Raw genomic sequence first — 25,117 nt, forward strand, 5'->3', positions numbered from 1 at the left:
GCATTGCAGACAACTTTTTATTTCAGAAAGTTGAAAAAGCTACTGGAGGGAAGCTGTTCTAGACTTGATTTTAACAAATAGGGAGGAACTTGTTGAGAATTTGAAAGTAGAAGGAAGCTTGGGTGAAAGTGATCATGAAATCATAGAATTTGCAATTCTAAGGAAGGGTAGAAAGGAGTACAGCAGAATAGAGACAATGGATTTCAGGAAGGCGGATTTTGGTAAGCTCAGAGAGCTGATAGGTAAGGTCCCATGGGAATCAAGACTGAGGGGAAAAACAACTGAGGAGAGTTGGCAGTTTTTCAAAGGGACGCTATTAAGGGCCCAAAAGCAAGTTATTCCGATGGTTAGGAAAGATAGAAAATGTGGCAAAAGACCACCTTGGCTTAACCACGAGATCTTGTGTGACCTACAAAATAAAAAGGCATCATATAAAAAATGGAAACTAGGTCAGATTACAAAGGATGAATATAGGCAAATAACACAGGAATGCAGAGGCAAGATTAGAAAGGCAAAGGCACAAAATGAACTCAAACTAGCTATGGGAATAAAGGGAAACAAGAAGACTTTTTATCAATACATTAGAAGCAAGAGGAAGACCAAGGACAGGGTAGGCCCACTGCTCAGTGAGGAGGGGGAAACAGTAACGGGAGACTTGGAAATGGCAGAGATGCTTAATGACTTCTTTGTTTCGGTCTTCACTGAGAAGTCTGAAGGAATGTCTAATATAGTGAATGCTTACAGGAAGAGGGTAGGTTTAGATGATAAAATAAAAAAACAGCAAGTAAAAAATCACTTAGAAAAGTTAGATGCCTGCAAGTCACCAGGGCCTGATGAAATGCATCCTAGAATACTCAAGGAGTTAATAGAAGAGGTATCTGAGCCTCTAGCTATTATCTTTGGGAAATCATGGGAGACGAGGGAGATTCCAGAAGACTGGAAGGGGGCAAATATAGTGCCTATCTATAAAAAGGGAAATAAAAACAACCCAGGAAACTACAGACCAGTTAGTTTAACTTCTGTGCCAGGGAAGATAATGGAGCAGGTAATTAAAGAAATCATCTGCAAACACTTGGAAGGTGGTAAGGTAATAGGGAATAGCCAGCATGGATTTGTAAAGAACAAATCATGTCAAACTAATCTGATAGCGTTCTTTGATAGGATAAAGAGCCTTGTGGATAAGGGAGAAGCGGTGGATGTGATATACCTAGACTTTAGTAAGGCATTTGATACAGTCTCGCATGATATTCTTATAGATAAACTAGGAAAGTACAATTTAGATGGGGCTACTATACGGTGGGTGCATAACTGGCTGGATAACCGTGCTCAGAGAGTAGTTGTTAATGGCTCCCAATCCTGCTGGAAAGGTATAACAAGTGGGGTTCCGCAGGGGTCTGTTTTGGGACCGGTTCTGTTCAATATCTTCATCAACGATTTAGATGTTGGCATAGAAAGTACGCTTATTAAGTTTGCGGACGATACCAAACTGGGAGGGATTGCAACTGCTTTGGAGGACAGGGTCAAAATTCAAAATGATCTGGACAAATTGGAGAAATGGTCTGAGGTAAACAGGATGAAGTTCAATAAAGATAAATGCAAAGTGCTCCACTTAGGAAGGAACAATCAGTTTCACACATACAGAATGGGAAGAGACTGTCTGGGAAGGAGTATGGCAGAAAGAGATCTAGGGGTCATAGTAGACCACAAGCTTAATATGAGTCAACAGTGTGATACTGTTGCAAAAAAAGCAAACGTGATTCTGGGATGCATTAACAGGTGTGTTGTAAACAAGACACGAGAAGTCATTCTTCCGCTTTACTCTGCGCTGGTCAGGCCTCAGCTGGAGTATTGTGTCCAGTTCTGGGCACCGCATTTCAAGAAAGATGTGGAGAAATTGGAGAGGGTCCAGAGAAGAGCAACAAGAATGATTAAAGGTCTTGAGAACTTGACCTATGAAGGAAGGCTGAAGGAATTGGGTTTGTTTAGTTTGGAAAAGAGAAGACTGAGAGGGGACATGATAGCAGTTTTCAGGTATCTAAAAGGGTGTCATCAGGAGGAGGGAGAAAACTTGTTCACCTTAGCCTCCAATGATAGAACAAGAAGCAATGGGCTTAAACTGCAGCAAGGGAGATTTAGGTTGGACATTAGGAAAAAGTTCCTAACTGTCAGGGTAGTTAAACACTGGAATAGATTGCCTAGGGAAGTTGTGGAATCTCCATCTCTGGAGATATTTAAGAGTAGGTTAGATAAATGTCTCTCTGGAATGGTCTAGATAGTGTTTGGTCCTGCCATGAGGGCAGGGGACTGGACTCGATGACCTCTGGAGGTCCCTTCCTGTTCTATGAGTCTATGAGAGAGGCTACTTTTGAAGGAAAGGAAGGCAGAGGAAACTGAAGGGAAGATGGGTACACTAACAAGAAGGGTTGTGACGAGTGTTCTCTTCAGCTAACCGTAGCCCTAGACAGTACAAGGAATGAGAGAGGTACTGTCTGACCCCTCTCTCTTTTCCAGCAGGTGTATTTCATCCTAGACAACAGCACATATAACCCCAACCCTATAATCCTTTTGCTGCCCGAGCACATCCTCCAACTCCTGCTGGTATCCTGCCCATCACAGACACCAGCTGTATCGCAACCTTCCCCCATTAGTTCATGTGCTTCTTCACACACCCCTCAACAGAAGTAACCGAGTCAATGAAAGCACCACCTGCGCTCCTACCATTCATTCTTCTTCGAGCGATTGCTCATATCCATTCCAGCTAGGTGTGCGTGCGCCGTGTGCACATTCGTCGGAAGACTTTTTATCCTAGCAACACTAGGTGGGTCGGCTGGGCGCCCCCTGGAGTGGCGCCACTATGGCACCGGATATATACCACAGCCGACCCAGACACCCTTCAGTTCCTTCTTATCGTCCGTGTCAGTTATTGGAACAGTGGAGCATGGCTTAGCTGACCTCCACTTCCCTAGCTACTCGTAGTTCTCGTTTGTTATCGCGTATATAGTTATATAGTGTTAATCCTTTTATATATATATATATATATATATATATAGTTATACTTTTTTTTCCTTACTAGCACAGTTTGTTTAGTAATGTTAGAGGGGTTCGGGGACTAGCCCCTTCCCTGCACCCGGTGCTAGAGCCCATGCCCAGCTCACCGGGTTTCAAACCATGCTCGGCCTTCCACAAGCTGATGCCGACAGGAGATCCGCATGACTCCTGTTTGAAGTGCCTCGGGGAATCGCACTTGACAGCTAAGTGCCCCATTTGCAAGGCTTTCAAGCCGAGAACAAAAAAGGAGCAGGACATCAGGCTTAAGCAGCTCCTCGTGGAGGCGGCCCTCACCCCTCCACTTTCGGCACCGAGCGCTGGTCAGTCGGTGAGCAGAAGCGCCTCCATGGCACCGGACCACACCGGTACGCCCAAGGACTCACGGCACCGAACGTCGCCGGCACCAAAGTCGGCTCAATGACACTCCCTCTCCCCGAGGTTGAGAAAGACCAAGAATCCTGCTGCTTCGGCACCGACTGCACCGCAGTCGGAGAGTACGCCTAAATCGGACCGCCCAGCACCGACACCCACTGCGGCACCAACTAAATCGGTGCCATCGATTCTGGTCCCACAAGGGCCATCGAGTCCGTCACCTGTTAGCTCCCCGGCGCGTGCCACTGTAGAGCTCACCATGCCATCCATGCCAGAGGCGTTCTCAGCGGCGAGGGACCTGATCGCCCTGACAGACTTGGCACTGCCTCTACCCCCGCCACTGCCGGTGAGGGTAATCCAATCCATAGGCAAGCCAACCTTGATTAGACCACCCTCTGTCGGCGCAGCTGACCAGCACCGCTCACGATCGCGGTCCCACAGACGCTCCAGGTCCAGACAGCGCTCCCGCTCTTGACGCTGTTCGCAGTCCCGGCACCGTTCTACCACACGGCACCGGTCAGACTCACGGCACCGGTTGGACTCTCGTTCACTGGCTCATTACCCGCGGCACCGCTCCAGTTCACGGCACCGCTCCAGGCACCGTGCCTCCCGAAGCCATTCAGGATGCTGGGATTTGAGATCTCGGTCAACCTCCCAGCACCGATCTGGTCGCAGATCCCGCTCTCTAGATCCCGGTACCGATATGCATCCCAGCACCGGTCCCCAATACCGAGGGGAGCCAGGTCTGTTGGAACATCCGCATAAGGCTTCTCCGCTCCTCCATGGCCATCCAGGCATATGTCGGTGTCCTCCCACGTGGACAGCTACTATGGCCAAGACTGCGATTCCGATGTGCCCACCGGAGTGTTTCAAGAAACCCAGTCTCAGGACCCAGGACCTCACCAGTGGTCCTTTTGGACACCTTGGGCGTACCACCAGGCCCAAGGTGCCCCGCTAGTTCCGGCCCGCTCCGCTTCATCAGAGCACCGAGCACCAGAGGCCACAGTTACTCGTTCTCCTCCACCCGGGATGGAGGAACCACTACTCCACCCACTGGGTTCCCCAGTGCCACTGGAGCAGGAACTGCCGCAGGAGCAAGAGGCCATACAAGACTCGCTCGTCCCAGGCTTTTCATCTTCTTCCTCTCCAGATGAGGCAGTGGCAGGGACTTCCTCCTCGGGGCCGCCTCCAATAGACCTAAGAGCCCATCAGGACCTCCTCAGGAGAGTGGCGCTCAACATGAACCTCCAGGTGGAGGAGGTCCTGGAGGTCGAGGACCCTGTAGTGAGCATCCTGTCGGCAGATGCCCCCACTAGGGTGGCTTTGATCTTTATCAGGACCATCCAGGCTAATGCAGACACCTTATGGCAGTCCCCAGCCTCCATCCCCCCTATGGCAAAGGGGGTCGAGCACAAATACATGGTACCCTCTCATGGGGTACAAGTATCTATATGTCCACCCTCCTCCCTCCTCGCTGGTTGTCCAATCAGTCAACGACAGGGAGTGCCATGGCCAACAGGCGCCAGCCCCAAAGTCAAAGGAGGCTAGGAGAATGGACCTATTTGGCCGCAAGGTGTATTCGGCAGGCGCCCTACAGCTCCGGGTGGCAAATCAGCAGGCTCTACTGAGCCGTTATAGCTACAACACCTGGGCAGAGGTGGGTAGATATACAGAGCTACTCCCCCTGGACTCCCGACAGGAATTCGCTGCATTCCTAGAGGAGGAGAAAAAGGTGGCCAGAACCTCCCTCCAGGCTTCTCTAGATGCGGCCAACTTGGCAGCCAGAACTCTGGCCTCCGGTATCACTATGAGACGCATCTCATGGCTACAGGTGTCCAATTTACTGCCTGAATTACAATATACCATCCAGGACTTACCCTTCGATGGTAAGGGTCTGTTCTCGGAGAAGACTGACCCCAGGCTACGAAGCTTGAAAGACAACAGGGTCATCATGCGCTTCTTGGGCATGCATACACCTGTGACCCAACGCAGACCTTTCCGTCCCCAGACTCACTGCCAGTACTTTGTGCCCAGACACAGGCAAGACTTTAGTAGACGGTGCGGGTGGGGTGGCCATAGACGCCAATCCAGACCCCAAGGGGCCCAAAACCACGGCTCCTCAAAACCACCAGTGGGGCCTAAGTCTACCTTTGAAGGTACGCCTGAGGACGGAGTACCAGTTTCAGGACAGGATCCTTTTCCTCCCTTCTCCAACCGCCTCTCCTACTTCCTCCTGGTGTGGTCCCAATTGACCTCAGACCTATGGTCCTACACACTGTGAAAAAGGATACCATCTCCAATTTGTTTCATCCCCACCTTCCCACCCTCCCACCCGGTCCCTCTGCAGGGACCCCTCTCACGAGCAGTTCCTCCTACAAGAGGTGCAGACGCTCCTCGCCATAGGAGCAATAGAGGAGATGCTGCAAAACGAGAAGGGCAAAGGGTTTTACTCCTGGTACTTTCTGATCCCCAAGACGAAAGGAGGCCTCAGGCCCATCCTAGACCTGCGAGGCCTCAGCAAGTTCATGATAAAGTTGAAGTTCTGCATGGTCTCCCTAGGGAACATTATCCCGTCCTTGGATCCTGGAGACTGGTATGCTGCCCTCGATATGAAGGACGTGTACTTTCACATTGCCATTTTTCCTCCACACAGGAGGTACCTTCACTTTGTAGCCAACCACCAGCACTTCCAGTTCACAGTCCTCCCCTTTGGCCTCTCCACGGCCCCAAGGGTGTTTACAAAGTGCATGGCCGTAGTCGCCGCACACCTCCACCGACGTCGGATACATGTATTCCAGTATCTGGACAACTGGCTCATCAGAGGGACCTCCGAGACACAGATCAGACAGCATATAGACATTGTCAGGGACCTATTCACATGCTTAGGCCTGATGCTCAATGTGGAGAAATCCACACTGGTCCCCACACAAAGGCTAGACTTCATAGGAGCTACCCTGGACTCCAATCTAGCCAAGGCCTACCTACCCTAGCCGCGATTCCAGGCAATGGCAACAATCATTCGAGGTCTGCAGAACTTCCCTACGACCTCGGCTCGCACTTGTCTCGGTCTCCTAGGTCACATGGCTGCTTGTACTTATGTGACCAAATATGCCAGGCTCCGCCTCCGACCCCTCCAAACATGGCTCAACTCAGTCTACCGTCCGGGCAGGGACCTGATAGACACAATAGTCACTATTCCCCCGAGCACCCTACGCTCCCTTTACTGGTGGCTAACACCCTCCCTGGTATGTGCAGGGTTACCGTTCCATCTGCCACAACCCTCACTGTCCCTGACGACAGACGCGTCATCTCTCGGATGGGGGGCTCACCTCGGACACCTTCGTACCCAGGGCCTTTGGTCACCACAGGAGCTGACGCTTCACATAAATGTCCGAGATCTGAGAGCGATCCGCCTGGCGTGCCAGACATTCCAGCAGCATCTACACGGCTGTTGTGTCTCAGTGTTTACAGACAACACAATGGCCATGTATTATATCAACAAACAGGGAGGGACTCGATCTTCACCCCTCTGTCAGGAGAACATCCGACTCTGGGACTTCTGCATAGCCCACTCGATAGACCTGGCAGTGTCCTTTCTCCCAGAGGTTCGGAACACTCTAGCGGATCAGCTGAGCAGATCCTTCCTCTGCCACAAATGGTCAATAAGACCAGATATTATTCATTCGGTCTTCCAGAAGTGGGGCTTTCCCCACATAGACCTGTTCGCCTCTCGCACGAACAGGAAATGCCAAGCATTCTGCTCCTTCCAGGGTCTTTCACCGGGATCAACCTCGGACGCATTCCTCATGTCGTGGAAGCACTGGCTGCTCTATGCCTTCCCTCAATTCCCGCTGGTTCACAAGGTCCTGATAAAACTCCGCAGGGACAGAGCGCACCTAATCATGATAGCGCCAGCGTGGCCCAGACAGCACTGGTACACCACACTGCTCAACCTGTCCATAGCCAGCCCAATTACCCTGCCTCTCCACCCGGACCTCATAACGCAGGACCACGGCAATCTTCGCCACCCGGATCTGCAAGCCCTCCACCTCACGGCGTGGCTCCTGCATGGCTAAACAGGTCAGAGTTACGCTGCTCCGCTCTAGTACAACATATACTCCTGAGTAACAGAAAGCCTTCCACTCGGTCAACATATCTGGCCAAGTGGAAACGTTTCTCCTGCTGGTGTGAAACACAGAATACTACTCCCTCTCAGGTCTCGATCCCCACTATCTTGGACTACCTCTGGTCCCTTAAGCAGCAGAGCCTGGCGATATCGTCTCTGAGGGTGCACTTGGCGGCCATCTCCACATTCCATCCAGGGGAGAGTGGACACTCCGTGTTTTCCCATCCTTTAGTTACTAGATTTCTCAAGGGCCTGGAGCACCTCTACCCCCAGGTACGCTGCCCTGCCCCTACCTGGGACCTCAATCTAGTCCTAAGCAGGCTTATGTTTCCACCATTCGAGCCGTTGGCAACTTGCTCGCTGCTATACCTGTCCTGGAAGACAGTTTTCTTAGTAGCCATTACATCGGCCAGACGAGTATCCGAGCTTCAAGCGCTAACGGTGGACCCACTCTATACTGTCTTTCACGAGGACAAGGTACAGTTGCGACTGCATCCGGTATTCCTCCCTAAGGTGGTGTTGGCCTTCCATACCAATCAGGACATCTTCCTTCCGGTCTTCTTCCCGAAGCCTCACTCATCTCGGCGGGAACAGCGGTTACACTCCTTAGATGTCCGTAGGGCACTCACTTTTTATATCAACCGGATGAAGCCCTTCCCGAAATCGCCCCAACTCTTCGTTGCTGTGGCTGACCAGATGAAAGGCCTACCTGCCTCCTCCCAGATGATCTCCTCTTGGGTGACGGCATGCATCCACACGTGCTATGACCTGGCTCATGTTCCCTCGGGCCATCTCACAGCACATTCTACCAGAGCTCAGGCTTCATCAGCCGCCTTCCTGGCCCATGTACCAATCCAGGAGATATGTCGCGCAGCTACCTGGTCCTCGGTCCACACCTTTGCTTCACACTATGCTCTGGTCCAACAATCTAGAGATGATGCAGCCTTTGGCTCAGTGGTTTTGCACTCTGCCACATCTCACTCCGACCCCACCGCCTAGGTAAGGCTTGGGAATCGCCTAACTGGAATGGATATGAGCAATCACTCGAAGAAGAAAAGATGGTTACTCACCTTTGTAACTGTTATTCTTCAAGATGTGTTGCTCATATTCATTCCAAACTCACCCTCCTTCCCCACTGTCGGAGTAACCAGCAAGAAGGAACTGAAGGGTGGCTGCGCTGGCTGGGGTATATATCCGGTGTTATGGCGCCACTCCAGGGGGCTCCCAGCCGACCCACTGAGTGTTGCTAGGGTAAAAAGTCTTCTGACAAAAGTGCACGTGCCGCGCGCACACCTAACTGGAATGGATATGAGCAACACATCTCGAAGAACAACAGTTACAAAGGTGAGTAACCGTCTTTTCTTTTACTCTGTAGCAGATGCCAGGCACCACCTCCCTGCTCATTCTTGGAGCTGACTTAACCCTCTCAGTGCCAGTATAAATTGTCATTTCCACCCTTTCTCCCATATGAAGCCTGTAGCATTTATAAGCTCTGCCAGTCAAACCAGTCCTGTTCAAGGGGCTTACAAATGCTGCAGGTTCAGAGAGGTACCAAACTCCACCAGCTTTACCTTAAATTGTTTGAAACAGTCTCACCTAAGAGTCCAAGATGTTCTTCCTCGGGGAGCCTTTTCTTACACTTTGTGAAGGTGCCATCTGTGTACTCCTTATAAACTGCTTTTTTATAAGAACCACCAATTCTTTTTTCATTTTGTTCAAAAAATGTCTGAGATTCACTGTTCAGAAGAAATTTGATAGAAACAAACTATTTTTAATAACGCCGTGCTCTTAGCTAGTGCTTTCATCAGTCGCTCTCAAACTGCTTTACAAAGGAGGGCAGTATCCTCCCCATTTTACATTTGAGGGAAATGAGGTACAGGGAGGTGAGGTGACTTGCCCAAGGTCACCCAACAGGAGCAGAGCTGGAAATAGAAACCAGATCTTCTGAGTCCCTCTTTAGTGCTCTATCTACTAGATCAAATTATAGCTCGGTCCAGCAATTAAAGAATCATGAGTATGCAGATAAAGCCTAGTAGACCCCTACATTAAATTCTGTACAGCCTGTCTTTCTTTTCTGAGATCCTGCCTTGTTACTCTTCTGCACACTGTGCATTAGGAGACCCACAAACAATAGTGTCTGGCCAGTACTTTATAATTTTTAATTTAGTTTTAGGAAAAAAGGTGTTTTTATTATGAGTTACACAGGAACGCAGAGAAATAAGATGATAAAAACAATTCAACAGTTTGCAGATTTCATGAAAGCTTACTCTGTGAGGTTTTTTTAAATTATTCTTGCCCTTTTCATTCAATGATCTCACAGCACTTCACAGATTTTAATTAATTAAGCCTCAGTCCATGAAGGTAACAAAGTGTTGTTAAACCCATTTGATAGATGAAGACTAGAGATGTTAAATGACTTGACTAAGGGTATGTCTTCACTAGCAACAGCAGTGCTTTAACGTGGCTGTATAGTCGCAGCAGAGTGCAGGGAGAGAGCTCTCCCAGCGCTGTAAAAAACCCACCCCCACGAGGGGCGTAGCGACCAGTGCTGGGAGTGCGACTGCCAGTGCTGGTGCACTGTCTACGCTGCCACTTTACAGCGCTGAAACTTGCTGCGCTCAGGAGGGTGTTTTTTCACACCCCTGAGCGAGAAAGTTGCAGTGCTGTAAAGTGGCAGTATAGACAAGGCCTTAGTCTTAGTTAGAAGACTCATATAGAGAACAAGGGGTAGATTCTCAGCTGGTATATGTTGTTGTCTGCTGATCAGGGCTGCCTGGGCAGAGGCAAGTGGGGCAATTGGCCCCAGGCCCTGCCGGGGCCCAGTGAGCCCTGGCTGAGAATCCTTTCTCTGTCTGAGAATCCCTTCCCGGGTCATCAGTGGCAGTTCGGTGGCGTGTCCTTCAGTGCTGCAGAAGACCCAGAGCAAGTGAAGGACCCACTGCCGAAGACTCGGAGTAGTGAGTACAAGCACTGCAGTGGGTTGCACCATTTTTATGTCCTGAATCCTCTGGGTGGCCCTGCTGCTGATTTCAGTAGACCTCTGACAACTTACACCAACTAGGGATCTGGCCTCTCATTCGCATTTTCTTACCACTCTAGACTGATGGATGACCAGTCCTGAAATTTTCAGGAATCCTGACTATTGTCTATATATGATGACACAACATTTCTTCGTTCCGGTGTAGTTATTAATGCTGCAATGAAACTTCCTTCAAGGTCTCAAGGGAAGTAACAGGCATAATTGTTATGGGCTATATATTGCAATCAATGTTTAAGAAGCACTGAAAACAAGGGGGATTTTTTTCCTTAAAAATCAAGGGCTCTTTATGGCTGTGTATATTTAGCATGTTCAAACTAAAGCTGTTTTAGTAAACAAAGATTGTTCACTTGTGGCCATAGTCTATAGCTGCTTTCTTATTTAATAGGAGGTATTTACCTGTCAATAATTAATTGTTGTCCTGTAAAATGGTTTATTGCAGATGGACCATAGTTCCAGATAATTTCCTCAGCTGCAAGGTAGTAATGTCTTATATTTGTATATTCATTGTGATCTGTTGTAGGTTTTTTACAGTCTTTTACTTCAAATATGGCCTGCATACCACCTGGGGGAGTGAGAAAAAAGGGAAATACAAATACAACAAACCTTAAGTGGAGAGGGAGGGGATTTTATGTGAACCCTGTTTTTTTCTTTTCTTCTCCCATTTAAAATTGTCTGTTTCCTTCCCCTGAGACTCATTGTTGCATGATATAAAAATCACAGACAAAAGCAAACTACATGAAACACCACACCCAAGCCAAATTAGTGTGTAGTATGCAATACAGGCTGCTATGTGGTGGTAAAGGATGTCTTTGTTTTATGAAGGTACTGTTCACATTAGTGACAAGATTAGAATTGAGTGAAAACAGACTGTCAGATATGCTTCAGCTTAGGCAAAATGCTATTAGATTGGCTCTGCTTTCACTCAGAGCTTAATCAGTGACTCATTTGTGAAATTCCTAGGCCTTGTCTAAACTAGAAACAGTTTCCAAGTATAACTATACCAGTAAACCCTCCTAGTGAAGATGGAGTTTATACCAACAAAAGAACTTAAACCAGTTCCCTGAAAAACTTAAACCGGTGCCCTGAATGAAATAAGCTATACTGAGAAAAGGATTTTTTTGCCATTATAACTGCATCAACACCAGAGTGTTTACAGGCATAGCTACATCAGTTAAGAGTCTGTGGGGTGGGTTTTTTTGAGGGGGTGTCTCCCTCCACCCCCACACCTGACGTAGTTGTGTCAGCAAAACATTTAAGAGTAGACCAGGCCTTAGATGAGAGAGAAGAAGCCACACAATGGGCCATGAGGTATGGCATAAATTACTATAGCCTTGCCTGAACTTGGAATGAGACCCAGTTCAGCCATTGGTGGCCAGCAACCAATGTAAATAAAAGAAGCTATGATTCACACTGGCTGAGCTTACCCCATTTGTAAGCAGAGGTAAACTTATCCAGTGTAAATCATTTGGAATTTGCACCAGTTCCTGCCCAGGTATTACTGAACCCAAGTAGTGACAATATGTCCATTGACTTCACTGGGCTTTGGTTCAGCCCTTAATGTAATGCATTCCTAGATGAGCTGCTGAGAATGTGAGATGGCTTTGTTAACCAGGCGGTGATATATCAGATGACATTCTTCCTAATGTCAACGTTCATGCAAAAGTGACTCAGTAAAGGGTAAGCTCAGGCACAATGAATTCAAATGGTTAGATCATTACAATTCTGACTGGGGTCTTGTATCCACTTATATAATATTTACTGTGGCTCTTCTGTTTTTTGTATCATGATTATGGCATGCCAAATAAAGCACTCAGGTATGCCGCATTACCCTGTAGCTTATAAAATACAATAGACAGTAACTTATTTCACACCTTCTATGTGATCATTGACTTGGCAGCTAAGCAGCCATTCCCCAGGGTTCTTCGGGACCATAAGAGCATCAACAAAGGTAGCAGGGAAGAGGCTGATGGAGTCAATGCGGTGATTCCTTTCTGTAAAAACCTGTCCATGGAAATAGGCTGAGTGGATATCAGCTTCATTACCCATTCCAAAAAGATGCCATTTCACTTTGTCTTCTGCACACATGGTGAGATTGGGAAGATATCCATACATGTATCCATTGATTGCTTAAAAAATAAGAAATGCTATTTATTATATACTCACCATCACAGGGCAAAAACTTATCTTGCCAACCATGTAACACTGAAATCACTGCCACTATACTATAAGGTAGAGATGAGCTCTAACCAAAACTCTGATTCTGAGCATCCTTCACGTTAGACCATGGGGTTCCAAAACCTGAATCCATATCTGATCTGCATGGCTAGTATTTGTACTGTGGTTATCAGTCCTTTCCATGAATGTTTAGTTTAGGCCAGATTTAAGGCTAGCTTCTGTGGTGACACTAAGCAGCACAGACTATGTTTTGGAGTATAGTAGAATGCTATACTCCAGAGGAAACAAACCTCTGCCTACAGTGGTCTGGGAAACTATTCTAGTACAGATTCAACAGCAATTTGAGCAGCCTAGTAAGTGACTCAGACCCACTGTGTATGCCCTTTGTCACAATTACAATTTGGTTTTCCCACACCTCTGGTCTGGCCAGATACTTGCCCTTTTCGTTTCTAGTATTAATAAGTATTGCCCCCTTCCTGATCACACTAAAATCAGTGGCAAAACTTCCACTGACTTCAACAGGAGCAGAAGCAGGCCCTAAACCTTCACTTTTATATAAAAACATCTAAGAAGAATAAAACGCTTAATTAATCAAACAACCTAGCTATAGCTCACCTTTTAAAGATTACAAAAGGAATGTTAATGGGATACAACAATGATGAACAGTTCTTTAAAAAAATTCTTACAGTGCATTTTATTGCTCTCCTGGAAGTCTTCATTCTCTTTGTCAACTTTGGCAGGTTCGGAGCAATATTTCTCAATATTGTCATCCAGATACCAGCTGAGATTTTCATCCATCACAGAGAACATAAGGATAAATTCAGCATCAATGTGTCTATCACTTCCTCCATCCAGTGGCCCTGAAAAATAGTCATTTTCATACATTGGCTGGTGAAATACTCCTTTCCTCAATTCTTAGCTATAGTAATTGTGACTTTGCACTTTATATGTTTATGGAAATATGCTTATGAGTGTGAATATAATGTCACTGAATATGCTTTATGCAAAAGGTCTCTTGTAAGATATCATTACAAAGCTTATAATCTACTGAGTGTGTTCATCCTATTTGTATGTATGTATTATTCTTGTATGGAAAGCTAGAAATATGAAGTATTACTCTGATGTCCTGTTGTAATTATGCAAAGTGTGGGCCATTAATGGTGGTTCAGAATCTTGATGGCTCCCATTGACTAGGACAATGAACTGTGAATGGGTTTGTTTACCTACAAGCCTTCTTGTGTATGTGGCTTCCAGCTACTAGGTAATGAGGAAGATGGTCTCACAGGACATGTGAACACGTCACATGATACTGGAATCCATCTTAAACCTGGTGCTTTTCCATTGAGAAGGAGGGGTGGGAATCCAGGGAGAGACAAAGGATTTCTGCCTTGTGCCACAGCTATAAAAGGGGGTGGAACAGAACAAAGGGGGCTGCAGTCATGAGAAATCCCCTAGTTACCATCTGAGCTGGAGCTAACAAGGATTGTGCTACAGGAAAGGATTGGGCCTAGACTAGGGAGAAGTCTAGTCTGTGAAAGAAACCTGTAGGAACATCTCTAAGGATAAGATTTAACTGTATTCAGTTTCTTAATGTATTAGACTTAGATTTGCATGTTTTTGTTTTATTTTGCTTGGTAACTTACTTTGTTCTGTCTGTTATTATTTGGAACCACTTAAATCCTACTTTTTATACTTAATAAAATCACTTTTGTTTATTGATAAACCCAGGTAAGTGATTAATACCTGGGGGAGCAAACAGCTGTGCATATCTCTCTATCAGTGTTACAGAGGGTGGACAATTTATGAGTTTACCCTGTATAAGCTTTATACAAAGTAAAACAGATTTATTTGGGGTTTGGATCCCATTGGGAACTGGATGTCTGGGTCCTAGAGACAGGAGTACTTGCTGAGCTGTTTTCAGTTAAGTCTGCAGCTTTGGGGGCATGGTTTAGACCCTGGATCTGTGTCACATCAGGTTAGCATGTCTGGCTCAACAAGACAGGGTTCTGAAGTCCCATGCTGGCAGGGAAAATAGGCTCAGAAGTAGTTTCACCATATCAGATGACAGTCCCAAGGGGGGTCCGTGACTGAGCCCGTCACAGTAATGTTAAGGTAGCTATATATTGGTTGCCTTTAAATACAAGTTGGTATGTCTGTCTCCTATAGATTTTTCTAAGAGAAAGATAATGTAGAGTGAGTCTACAAAAAGTGTTTTGATAACAAGTTATTGCTCATTACTAAGGCCAAATATGACAGGAAACACCTTTCACTGGATTTTGCTTTTAAAAAAAATATCAAAATGACGGATGTGTAAGTGGTAGGTTTCATTTTACATTCTATACATGTGCAAACCCCCACACTCAATACCTTATATTCATATTATGCCTTTCATTCCAACTTATTCCAAAGCACTTCACAAGCTATATCAATTATTCAATATGCACAAATTCTCTAAACCCAGGGATTCCTACTCAAAGGCAGCTGACTCTGGGATGAAATACAGTCGCTGTTTAAAAGCAGATAGCAACATTACACAGCAACATCTATCTCTTATGAAAATAGAAACCAAGTTTCACTCTTCTGCTTCCTGCTGTTTACACATTTTATCTCTCTTACCTTTCCTGCAAGTTATCAAAGGTCCAACAAGCCCAGAGGCAACATCCTTTGGGGCATCTGTGTGTGAGTGATAAATTCTGGTTATACAATTACTATCTCCCCCAGCTGGACCATGATCTTCTGCCACATCCCATTTGTAAGTATACAGTTCTCCAGGCTTCACGGCATCATCTTTCTTTAGCAAATCTTTGGTATTGTCAGGATAAAAAGCTCCTAGGGTACAGAACATGCAATGCAGTCAATGGTAACACATCCCCTTCATGGTTTGGAATGAGATTGACAGGTTACAAGCAGGATTGTGTGTGCTTTAGGTAAAGCTACTGAAGATGACTCTTGGACATCTTGCACTCTGTAAAATGGAGTTTGTGCATGATTTGAAAGAAGTTGGTAACAATGCACCTGCAATGCTTTGACATTGATTAATTGTGGCAGTAACACAGCCCAGACTTGGAAATAAATAATTCTCAAAAGAGCAGCTGAATACATCTTTTTGCTTAAGGGCCTAATCCTCCTCCCTCTGAAGTCAATGAGAGTTTTACCATTGACTTTAATATAACCATGGACTAGTCCTGAGTTTATTAGAGGGCAGCATGCTCTTCTGTTTGGAAAAATAACAGCTCAAAAACTTGTTAACATCTGGTACATATGAATCGATATGGCTACTCCGAATTGCATCATTTTTGGCCATCCCCATAACTTGACTCCAAGTAACAAAGCTACAACTAAAATGAGAAGAAGTAAATATTGCTTTGAAAATGACCCAAAATATTATATAATTCACTGTTCTGCTCATCTGGAATATGTCTAAATCAAACCATATGTTAGGTTTAATGAGAAATTTCATATAATAGAAAGTTATGGCTGAAGGGAATTTCATTAGTGTTTTTGAATGAAACACCTGAGAGATAACAGCATCTTCACTTATCGCTTCCCACTTAGTTTATTCTTAGGGTTCACTAAGAATCTGGCCCTAGATAATGCCAGTGTTGCTCACGTTGAATGATACTTTACTCAGGTAACCTTACTGAAGAGAATGAGACCACTCAAAGTGAGCAGAATCTAGCTCTTAACTTCTACAGCTTCATCACCAGCTTGCTACATTATAAAAGTAGCTTTGCAAGGAGGAAGCCAAATTAGGGGCTACGTATTATCCTAAAAACAAGTTCATATTTTCGTGAGGTGAATGTTTCGAATTCTGACAACTGACATTTATATATGCTAATCATTTCTGTAGCCCCTTTCATCTTTAAGCACTTCACTTTCACCATGAACTAAGTTAATGAATTGACTGGTAGAGATCACAATAATACTATGGAGAAGATCCTCAGCTGGTGAAAATTGACTTCAGTAGAGCTGCGACAATTGACACCAGCTGAGGATCGACACCTGTGGCTCAGTTCCAGCTCTTGAGTTATCTATGGCATTTGTGCTGGGTGCTCTATTAAATAAGCACTGGTGGCATTAAGGTCACTACAGTATTCCTGCAGGATTTTGCCCTATAAATCTATGTAATGAACAGTAACTTCTAGAAATATCTTTAGTTATACCTTTGTCATTACATATTAAAGAAATAAAATTCACTTTGTCTTTTTATTTGAAGTTAAATGGGTTTCCATTTAGTGTCCATGCAAGAGGTGTTTATCATTGCTCAATGATCTATTTTTCCATGTAAACATCAATTTTCTTCAAATTACCTTAGTAGCCCTGCATCTCACGTATCGACCTTGTTTACTGAAGTGTTGATCAAAAATTGTCCTCTTTGCAGATCGATAGGACCTTAGTGGGTTCCTATTCATTTCATTTTTTGGCCCTGGACAAACCTTCTGTGATCTCAGAAATGTCCCTAACTGAGTCCTATCTTCTTTTAATTAAGTTCTCTCTTAAGTCTTAATTCTGTAATCTTTAGTTACTTGAGCAGTCTTCATTGCTAGAAGGAATCCCATTGAAGTCAATGGGACTTTTGAAGTACAGATTAAAATCTGGACAGAATCAGCTGAAATTTACCTTCGTTTTCTTTAGTGTATTTCACACCATGTGGATGAAGAGTATAGGATCTAGAAGCAAAGTTTTTCAAGTGGACGATAATGGAATCTCCAACTTCTGCCTTGATAATGGGGCCTAGGAACCCCAACCAGTCAGGTTTCTCAACTGTTTTTTTAAAGGAGTTATCAGTGAACTGTTTGTAGACAGCTTTTTTGTAACTGCTTCCTATTCTGTCCGGGCCTCTTTGGAGAAAAACTCTGGCCTGTCTGCAGAGAAAACAAACACAGCCTTGTCAGAATACACTGATTCTTGAAAAAGAATCTGTTAAAATGCCAGGGATGATATTATTTGTATTGTGATAGCACCCAGAAGCCTCAATCATGAATCAGGGTCCCATTGGCTAGATAATGTATAAATATGTACCAAAAAGACAGTTCCTGCACCAAAGAGCTCACAACCTAAATAAGGGAGAGACTAACCATTTGATACTGAGACAGATTTTTCTAAGTACTGTTCGTAGGGGGATGATAGTATCATTAGATATATTCTGAGTTCTTCATACATGGACAAAGTAAACGAGGGACAGTTTTCAACTTTTCTGAATATATGTTAAATTAATTTTGAATCTTAAACTGAAATGGGTTGTTTTACCTTAAAGCAAAACTTAGCTAAGAAAAAAATCCTGCAGCTCCTTATCCCATGCAGCAATATAAATACACGGGAGTTTGGTTCCATCTCTTCTTATGTTTCCGTAAATACAGTGTATATGTCACTCACAAATTATACTGAAAGCGCATACATTTTATTGAAATAACACATTACATTTATACCTTAATTTCTTTAAATCTCATTATAAATGATAAAACTGTTACTTCTATTATTAAGTTATGGTGGCTATAGAGTCCCTCGAAGTGGAGAAGAGATATTACTCAGTTGTAGAAAGAACATTAAGGATATTCTTTATTGAGGTGGCTGATACAGGCTGTGCTAGCCAGGGAGAACTATATTCTATCTCCCTAAGTACTGGCCTGGGTCACGTATTTACAGAAGAGATTACTGACTATAGCTGAGGAAATTTGGCTGAATTGGATATTGTTTATGTGATGCAAGTATTATCATTTATATACTTTTAAATTCACTCCTGTTGGCTCCACTGAATAAGGACTGCAGGACTGTGCCCTTTGAATTTGTGAGTTTTAAAAGGAAGATGCCCTTTTGCAGGTTCCCCATTTTATCAGAGATGATTCAAAACCTTTTATCTAGTTCTCCTTGAGCTTTAATAGCTTATATTAAATAGGAGCCAGATCCAAGCTGTCCCTAGTTTGTTTTGTTTTGTTTTGTTTTTTGTTTTTGCAAAATCATCCAGTATGACTGGAGCAATGGTATAAAACCTAAACATGTTTCAGTGTAGACTGGCCATGAGAATGAGTGAGCCTGGCACACACACACAAAGTGTGACAACTGAAAGAAAACTGATCCTATCATCATTGAAGTTGACAGGAGTTTTGCCATAGACTTCAATGTGGTGGGTGGAAGGGGAAGCAAGCAAGCAAGTGTATTTTTAAAAAGCCCTGTCTACAATGGCCAGGGAAACTGCTAGCACTGACTCATGTTTGATTACATGGTTGTCAACATGATGCTAATATTGTTAACCAGGATATTTAGGCCAAATCCTGCGACCCTTATAGCCCATGTAGTGACTGCTCACATCAATTGCCTTAGTTGTTTCAAAAGGACTAATTGCTGGAGTAAGGATTATTCTGTGAGGAATCAACCTCCTAATTAGGAAAACGTTGTTTGACATTCTGAAGTTCAAAATTTCTCTGATTTCTGCTCCTATGTGTAATTTGCTTGTATAAGATCCAAAACATTTAGTGTGGGGTTGAACCCGGAGTAGGCACAGTTTGTTCAGTCTGTCAGCCACACAGCTTCAAAGGACTGATAAGGAGCTCTGTGTAATTTGGACAGCACAGACTCGGTGCAAGAGAGTGAGTTACTGGAAGTCAGATTTCAGGAAGCTTTGCCAGACACAAATTAAAATCAGGGAGCATGTTATGGCTCTTTTTGGACTGTATAAATAATTAGTGTTTACTTGTAAGGCTTCCTGCTGATAGCTGCATTGTGTTCTTTTCTTTCTCTTCTCTAATAGATAATAGGGTTCATAAAAACACAACCTCATTGAACTGAGGCTCAGGAAAAGAGTGAGAGTTAAGGAGTAGTTGAAAATAAAATGGAAGACATAATGGGCCAAATTCATCACAAATATAGCTCTACTGAGTTGAGTAGATTTATACCAGGGATGGATTTGGTCCTCTGTAGTTTGTCACAAAGCAAATAAGAGGAGTGCAAACGCCTCGTCTGAAAGCGTTGCTCAGCATTTTGCTCTTCAGACTCCTGACCATTTACTCGCATTACATTTCCCATCCAGCTGTTTGTTGGATCACTGGCTTCATGCTTCATGCCTAACAGCTTCTTAGAAAGAGAATGAGACTGATCGATAGTATCCCATGGAGGTTATGTTTGAAGAAGGGATGTTGTTTAGAGTGAAGAAATTTGAACCCTTCCATCAAAAACCCCAAAAGAAAGTTTCCCTCATTTTCTTTTTTGATCATCTGTTTTTCTCTGATTTGATGATCTCTGATCTCTTTTTATTGTCCATATTTTTGCTGTCTTAATTTGTCAGCCTTTTAGAATATTTCACTTTTTAGTTTTTTCTCTAAAATTTTCTTTCTTCAAGACACTTAATTTCTTATTCTTCCCTACTGACTATTTATATGCTATTCTCCATCTGTCCCAATGTTACCTCACCATTGTCCATCCTCCTCATTCACCTTGGCCCTCCTTTCACTCAAGAGTGGGGTTATTGAAGGGCCGCCCAGAGGGGGGACAAGTGGGGCAATATGCCCCGGGCCCCGCAGGGGCCCCCATGAGAGTTTTCTGGAGGCCCTGGAGCGGGGTCCTTCACTCGCTCTGGGGGCTCCGGAAAACTCTCGCGGGGCCCGGGCCCCCGGAGCTTCTTCCTCTCCGGGTCTTTAGTGGCAATTCGGTGGCGAGGGGGTCCTTCCGCCCTGGGACCTCCTGCCAAAGTGCCCCAAAGACCCGTGGCGGGGGGGTCCTTCCACCCCAGGACCCGCCACCAAAGTGCCGGGTCGTCGGCAGCAATTCGGCGGCGGGGGGCGGGCGGCCCTGGGGCATTGTACAAACACTCCCACTCTTCAACCCATTTAGGATAGAGGGAACAGAGTACAGCACTGTTCTTCTGACGAATGAAGGTGGTGAATTTCTCAGAGAGTGACTGACAGTGAAATTGCAGATGTCACTCTTCAAATATGTATGAGTTTACGGCCCCATAGTTCTAGGATATCAGACTTTTTGAGATTTATCATTATCAGTTAGGAGCATGAAATCATTCCATGTGCTTGAGTCAGTATGGCTCAGTTCATTGCATAGTTTATAGCCAGTTTAAGTCCCTCGTGAGGACTTGGGCTCCTAGCCAGTGCTGATGCTGCATTGCTGTACTTTGTCAGCCTTTTCTTCAGCTGGAGCTCCCAACCCCTGATATGTGCTGTGGTTCAAACAAAAAACACGCATCAAAACTTGGCCAAAACTGCTGAGCTGCACTCAGTTTCAAAGCTAAAACGATACAAGTGCCCAGGTGCATTAGGAAGGTTCATAAAGTTCTCCATAAACTTAGTGTGAGGTTTCAAGTTTACAGCAAAATGTAAAAACAGACACATTTGACTTATCAGTCTCAGGATCTGTAGTGAAAGTTTCCAGACCCTGCAGAAGTAGGTGAAAGCTTTCATGCCCTGACGGTCCCTTCCCTCATTAAGACAGGATTGAATATCTAAAGCATGTATATTATATTCTAATATTATTTGTATGGCAGTACTACCCTTTGTGTTATACTCTGATCAAAAAGATGGTCACTGCCTCATAGAGTTTACAACTGAGGTAGCTTGTAATTCTACATACTAAGATTCTGAATGACTGTGTCAAATAATCCATCATAATGATCTATGTACATTGTAAAATATGAGATGGTAGTAACCATATTAAGTCCTTGTCTCTGTGGCAAAAACAACTTACTAAAGAAGCAGTTTGTTGCTGACCTGCAGCTGGTGGGTTCTTTTATTTCAGAGACTGTTTAGGTTCCAGATGTAGTTATGTGAGTGAGATGTATTCTCACACTTATGGCTGATTTACACATCTGTGTGTAATCATCTTAGCAACTATTGCATGTCTTGTGCTACTCTTATCTAACTCATCACTTCATGAAGAATACCAAAGTCTCTGTGCCATGTGAGAAACAAATGTTTTTTCTACACTACCATGTAATTCTAAAACTGAATAGTACAGAAACTCTTATGGCCTTAGCAGAAAACCTCCAGCAAAATTGTGAAGCCATTGACCATAGGAATTAAAGGTGATCCAGAAGAAACATGCAGCAAATGTCAGGGGGTTGCCAACAAAATATACTAGCTTCTTAAAACAGTCTGCAAAATCTATTTACAGTAGACTTCTTAATACTCCTACTTCCATTTCCTCTCCTTCTGAGATGCTTTTCCGTTTTCCCTCCTCATGAATTCTCTCTCTTTTTGAATAGACACTTTCTCTCGTATCTTTTTCACTGGCACAGACTAAGGTCCTGATCTTGCAGTGAGCCCTGTGTGCCTGGAACCTTGTGTCCACAGGAAGCCTCTCTCTGGAGGAATGTAAGGGTCTGCCCACGCAGAACTTTCTGCAGGATCTGCAGTTAGTTTCTCTCCTACTTGTACAGTGATTGATACTGGTCTCTTAGTGTTTTGATGTCACATACAGGAACAGGATTCCATCGTACTGACAGACAGAAAGAACAGTCTCGATGTTAAAAATAAATCAACAGAAGAGACACCTACTGTGTAAAAGGAACTGTGAACAAAATAATGCAAAATTAAGCCAATGATACATATCTCAGTACAAATGGGATTAACTAAAATAGCCAAAGCTTAGACAGAGCTGAATAGCACAGCTTCAGTGCTGTAAGATTCTGAGTTGCCACAGCCACCATTACAAAATAATAATAATAATAATAAAATCCTACCTCTAAATAAATATATGAACACATAGCATCTCATCTATTTATTGACAGATCAAAATTATACATCATTAGACATTCAGGGCCTGATCCTGCCATCCTTAATCAGCAAAGCATCTGTTGTAATAGCACTGTATTCCAATGGGAGAGTTTTGCCTATGTGAATGGGTGCCTAGTTAGTTGAGAGGGTCTTCTTCCATAAATACAAATGAATTATTAACATGTTAGGGAAAAACAGAATTCCCCTTGCAAGCCCTGTAGAAAATTACTAGGAATAAGGGCCCTATTCAAAGGCCATTCAGAGCAATGGGAATCTTTTCATTGACTTCAATGGGCTTTGGATCTGGTCCTAAACCAGCAGTGTCTACACCAACCATCATTGTAAAGTCAAAAGCAGTTATATGTAGTTAGCGCAAACTGAGGGTTACTTACTCTTCTTCTGAAAAAAGCTGCCCAGATATTATATTTTTATTCCCAGGTGCGTAGTTCCAAGTGGTCTCTGTAATCCCAATGTAATACTCTCTGCTCGCTGCCCAGACTTGGCAACCACAACAAGCCAGCAAGCAGCTTAGTAAGAACAGCTTCATTTTGCAGTCACAAACCTTGTTGGAATGATGGAATAAAACATGAGACCAACACTGTGTCCCTTTATAAGATCAGTTCCCCTCCCACCTACCCCCAATATGCTTTGATCAACAAAAGAAAAGGTTGCACAAGGCCCCTATGTTGTCAGAGTAAACAGACGTTTGGATTCCGGTAACTAAGTTGACTCAGGTGATGTGAAGTAGGCAAGACAGCTCCTTCCTTCTTTGGTTAAAAAAAAAATCTGATATTCATGCAAATTAGTTTATGTGCAATTCAGATGATCAATTTTGTGGATCAATTTTCAAGTGTTTCTGATTTAAAGGAACCCTCGATTATCACAGTGACTCTGAACTCATTTAGTTCCTATGTCATCTAAGTAAACACTTTGCTTTTCCACTTAGTTTTATTGCTAATACTCTAAGAATATTGGGGGAAGCTCCAAACTGGCATCTCTTTTCATTTTGACACCATTGACCCTGTGCTTTTCTTCAGTAATGCAATAGAAGAGAGCCAGAATCTATGGGTTGCTCATGTGCGGGCAATGATTCTGCTGTATGTCCCCCTACTCCTTTTGAACCTATGGAAGCTCCTTTTCCTCCTCTTTGTAGGGCTGGGACTCTATAGCCCAGGCTTTTGTGGAGAGAATGGGGGAAAGAATTGGTAGGGGAAGGACCTGGTCCCCTGCTCGTGTCAGCTGATATCTGAGCACAGCATCACCCCTCCATTAATGTGGCACTAATACCTACAATAGCATTAACCTACATTTCATAACTGCAATTTTTAAAAGATGTGGGTTTGTGCAGGGTTGAGAATAGCTAGCTAGCAGGAAAACAGCCCCTGTAGGAGCTATTCTGCCATGGGGAAAAACTTCCTCATGATTGCCCAGGATATTTGAGGTTGGGAGTGTGGGCCCTTAAACTACTCTGCCCCAGAAGAAATATAGTTGTGAAGTCCATGAGCTGAATGTCTCGGGGTTTTCTGGACCCATTCTTTCTCCTGTGACCTTTCCATGGGGGAGGAGGGCTATATCTTTTGTTCTTATTTTCAAAAGTAAGGAAAAAAAACAATTCTGTAATGACAAGGAGCATAACACATAGCCCGTGTGCAGGATTGCTTATAACTGCAAAATACAAAGTATGTACAGAATGGTCAAGATTGTCTGACCTAATGGATTAATCTAAATCTACATTTTTCAAAGGTTTGGCCCTGCAAAATTTGTACACACACCTGTTGTCTGAAAATCCACAAACGTGGCAGCTCCAAGTGTGTTTTTCAAAAGCACTTAAGTGACAGACCCATGGCTCTTGTGCTTTTATGTCACTGGGGTGTGCAAAAGAGGAGGCAAGCAGGGGCATGGGCCCCAGGGCGGTGGCGGGGGCAACGAACGTACTCCTCCCAAAGTGGTCAAATTTAAAATCCTGTGCACGTCCTTGTATGTCATTTGGACATTTTTGAAAATGTCCCTTCACATGCAGAAACAGGCACAAGCACACACTTTAATAACAGCACTTCTCATTGCATAGAGGCCAAAAAAATTCAAATGAGATCTTCTCAGAAGCTATTTTACTACATTGCAAGCCCCAAATTATTTATACTCTTTCAGACAGAAAATTGACTACAAACAAGTCAGTATATTGGGTAAAGCCAGCAGGTTCCTTTTTCATTACATGCCAATCCAAACATTGCTTTACATGAACTGTTAATAGGAAGAGCAGAGTAGCCATTTTAATCACCATTCCTATACAGGAATTCAGATCATGTTTACACAAATAAAATACTCAAATTCGCTTTTTGCAAAATACCTTAAATAACAGCTGTATTAAATGTAGGATTCATTATCTAGTTCTCTATATGGTACACAGCAAAAAAGCAGCAGCAACGTTCAAAGTATAGGTCAACCGATGACTTGGATTTGTAGGGCTCACGCGGCAGGGCTGGAAATCGAGTGCATGCTCCAGCCTGCACCTGAGCATCTATACTGCTGAGACCCAGCTGACTTCCTCACTGCTTTGCTCTGAGAGCAGAGTGATTCTGGTGTTCTTGTGACACCGTGGAGCTCTGCTTCACTCCCAGTGCAGGCCTGACCGGTGCTGAA

At 44.2% G+C, this 25,117-nt stretch overlaps 1 protein-coding gene across 1 annotated transcript in view; it reads right to left on the reverse strand.

Moving 5' to 3' along the window:
* Positions 1-23,075, reverse strand: part of CP (ceruloplasmin) — a 44,205-nt gene extending 21,130 nt beyond the window's left edge. Inside the window, exons 1-7 of the mRNA XM_050965820.1 lie at positions 22,870-23,075; positions 17,382-17,626; positions 15,378-15,590; positions 13,448-13,621; positions 12,458-12,712; positions 10,983-11,148; positions 9,143-9,282 (exon numbers count right to left, since the gene is read on the reverse strand). Of these exons, the coding sequence (XP_050821777.1) occupies positions 9,143-9,282; positions 10,983-11,148; positions 12,458-12,712; positions 13,448-13,621; positions 15,378-15,590; positions 17,382-17,626; positions 22,870-23,024 (1,348 nt within the window). The 5' untranslated portion in view covers positions 23,025-23,075. The remainder of the gene's footprint in view (positions 1-9,142; positions 9,283-10,982; positions 11,149-12,457; positions 12,713-13,447; positions 13,622-15,377; positions 15,591-17,381; positions 17,627-22,869) is intronic.
* Between the last annotated feature and the right edge of the window lie 2,042 nt (positions 23,076-25,117).

Source organism: Gopherus flavomarginatus, chromosome 8, assembly GCF_025201925.1.
Source record: "Gopherus flavomarginatus isolate rGopFla2 chromosome 8, rGopFla2.mat.asm, whole genome shotgun sequence".
NCBI lineage: Eukaryota > Metazoa > Chordata > Testudines > Testudinidae > Gopherus > Gopherus flavomarginatus.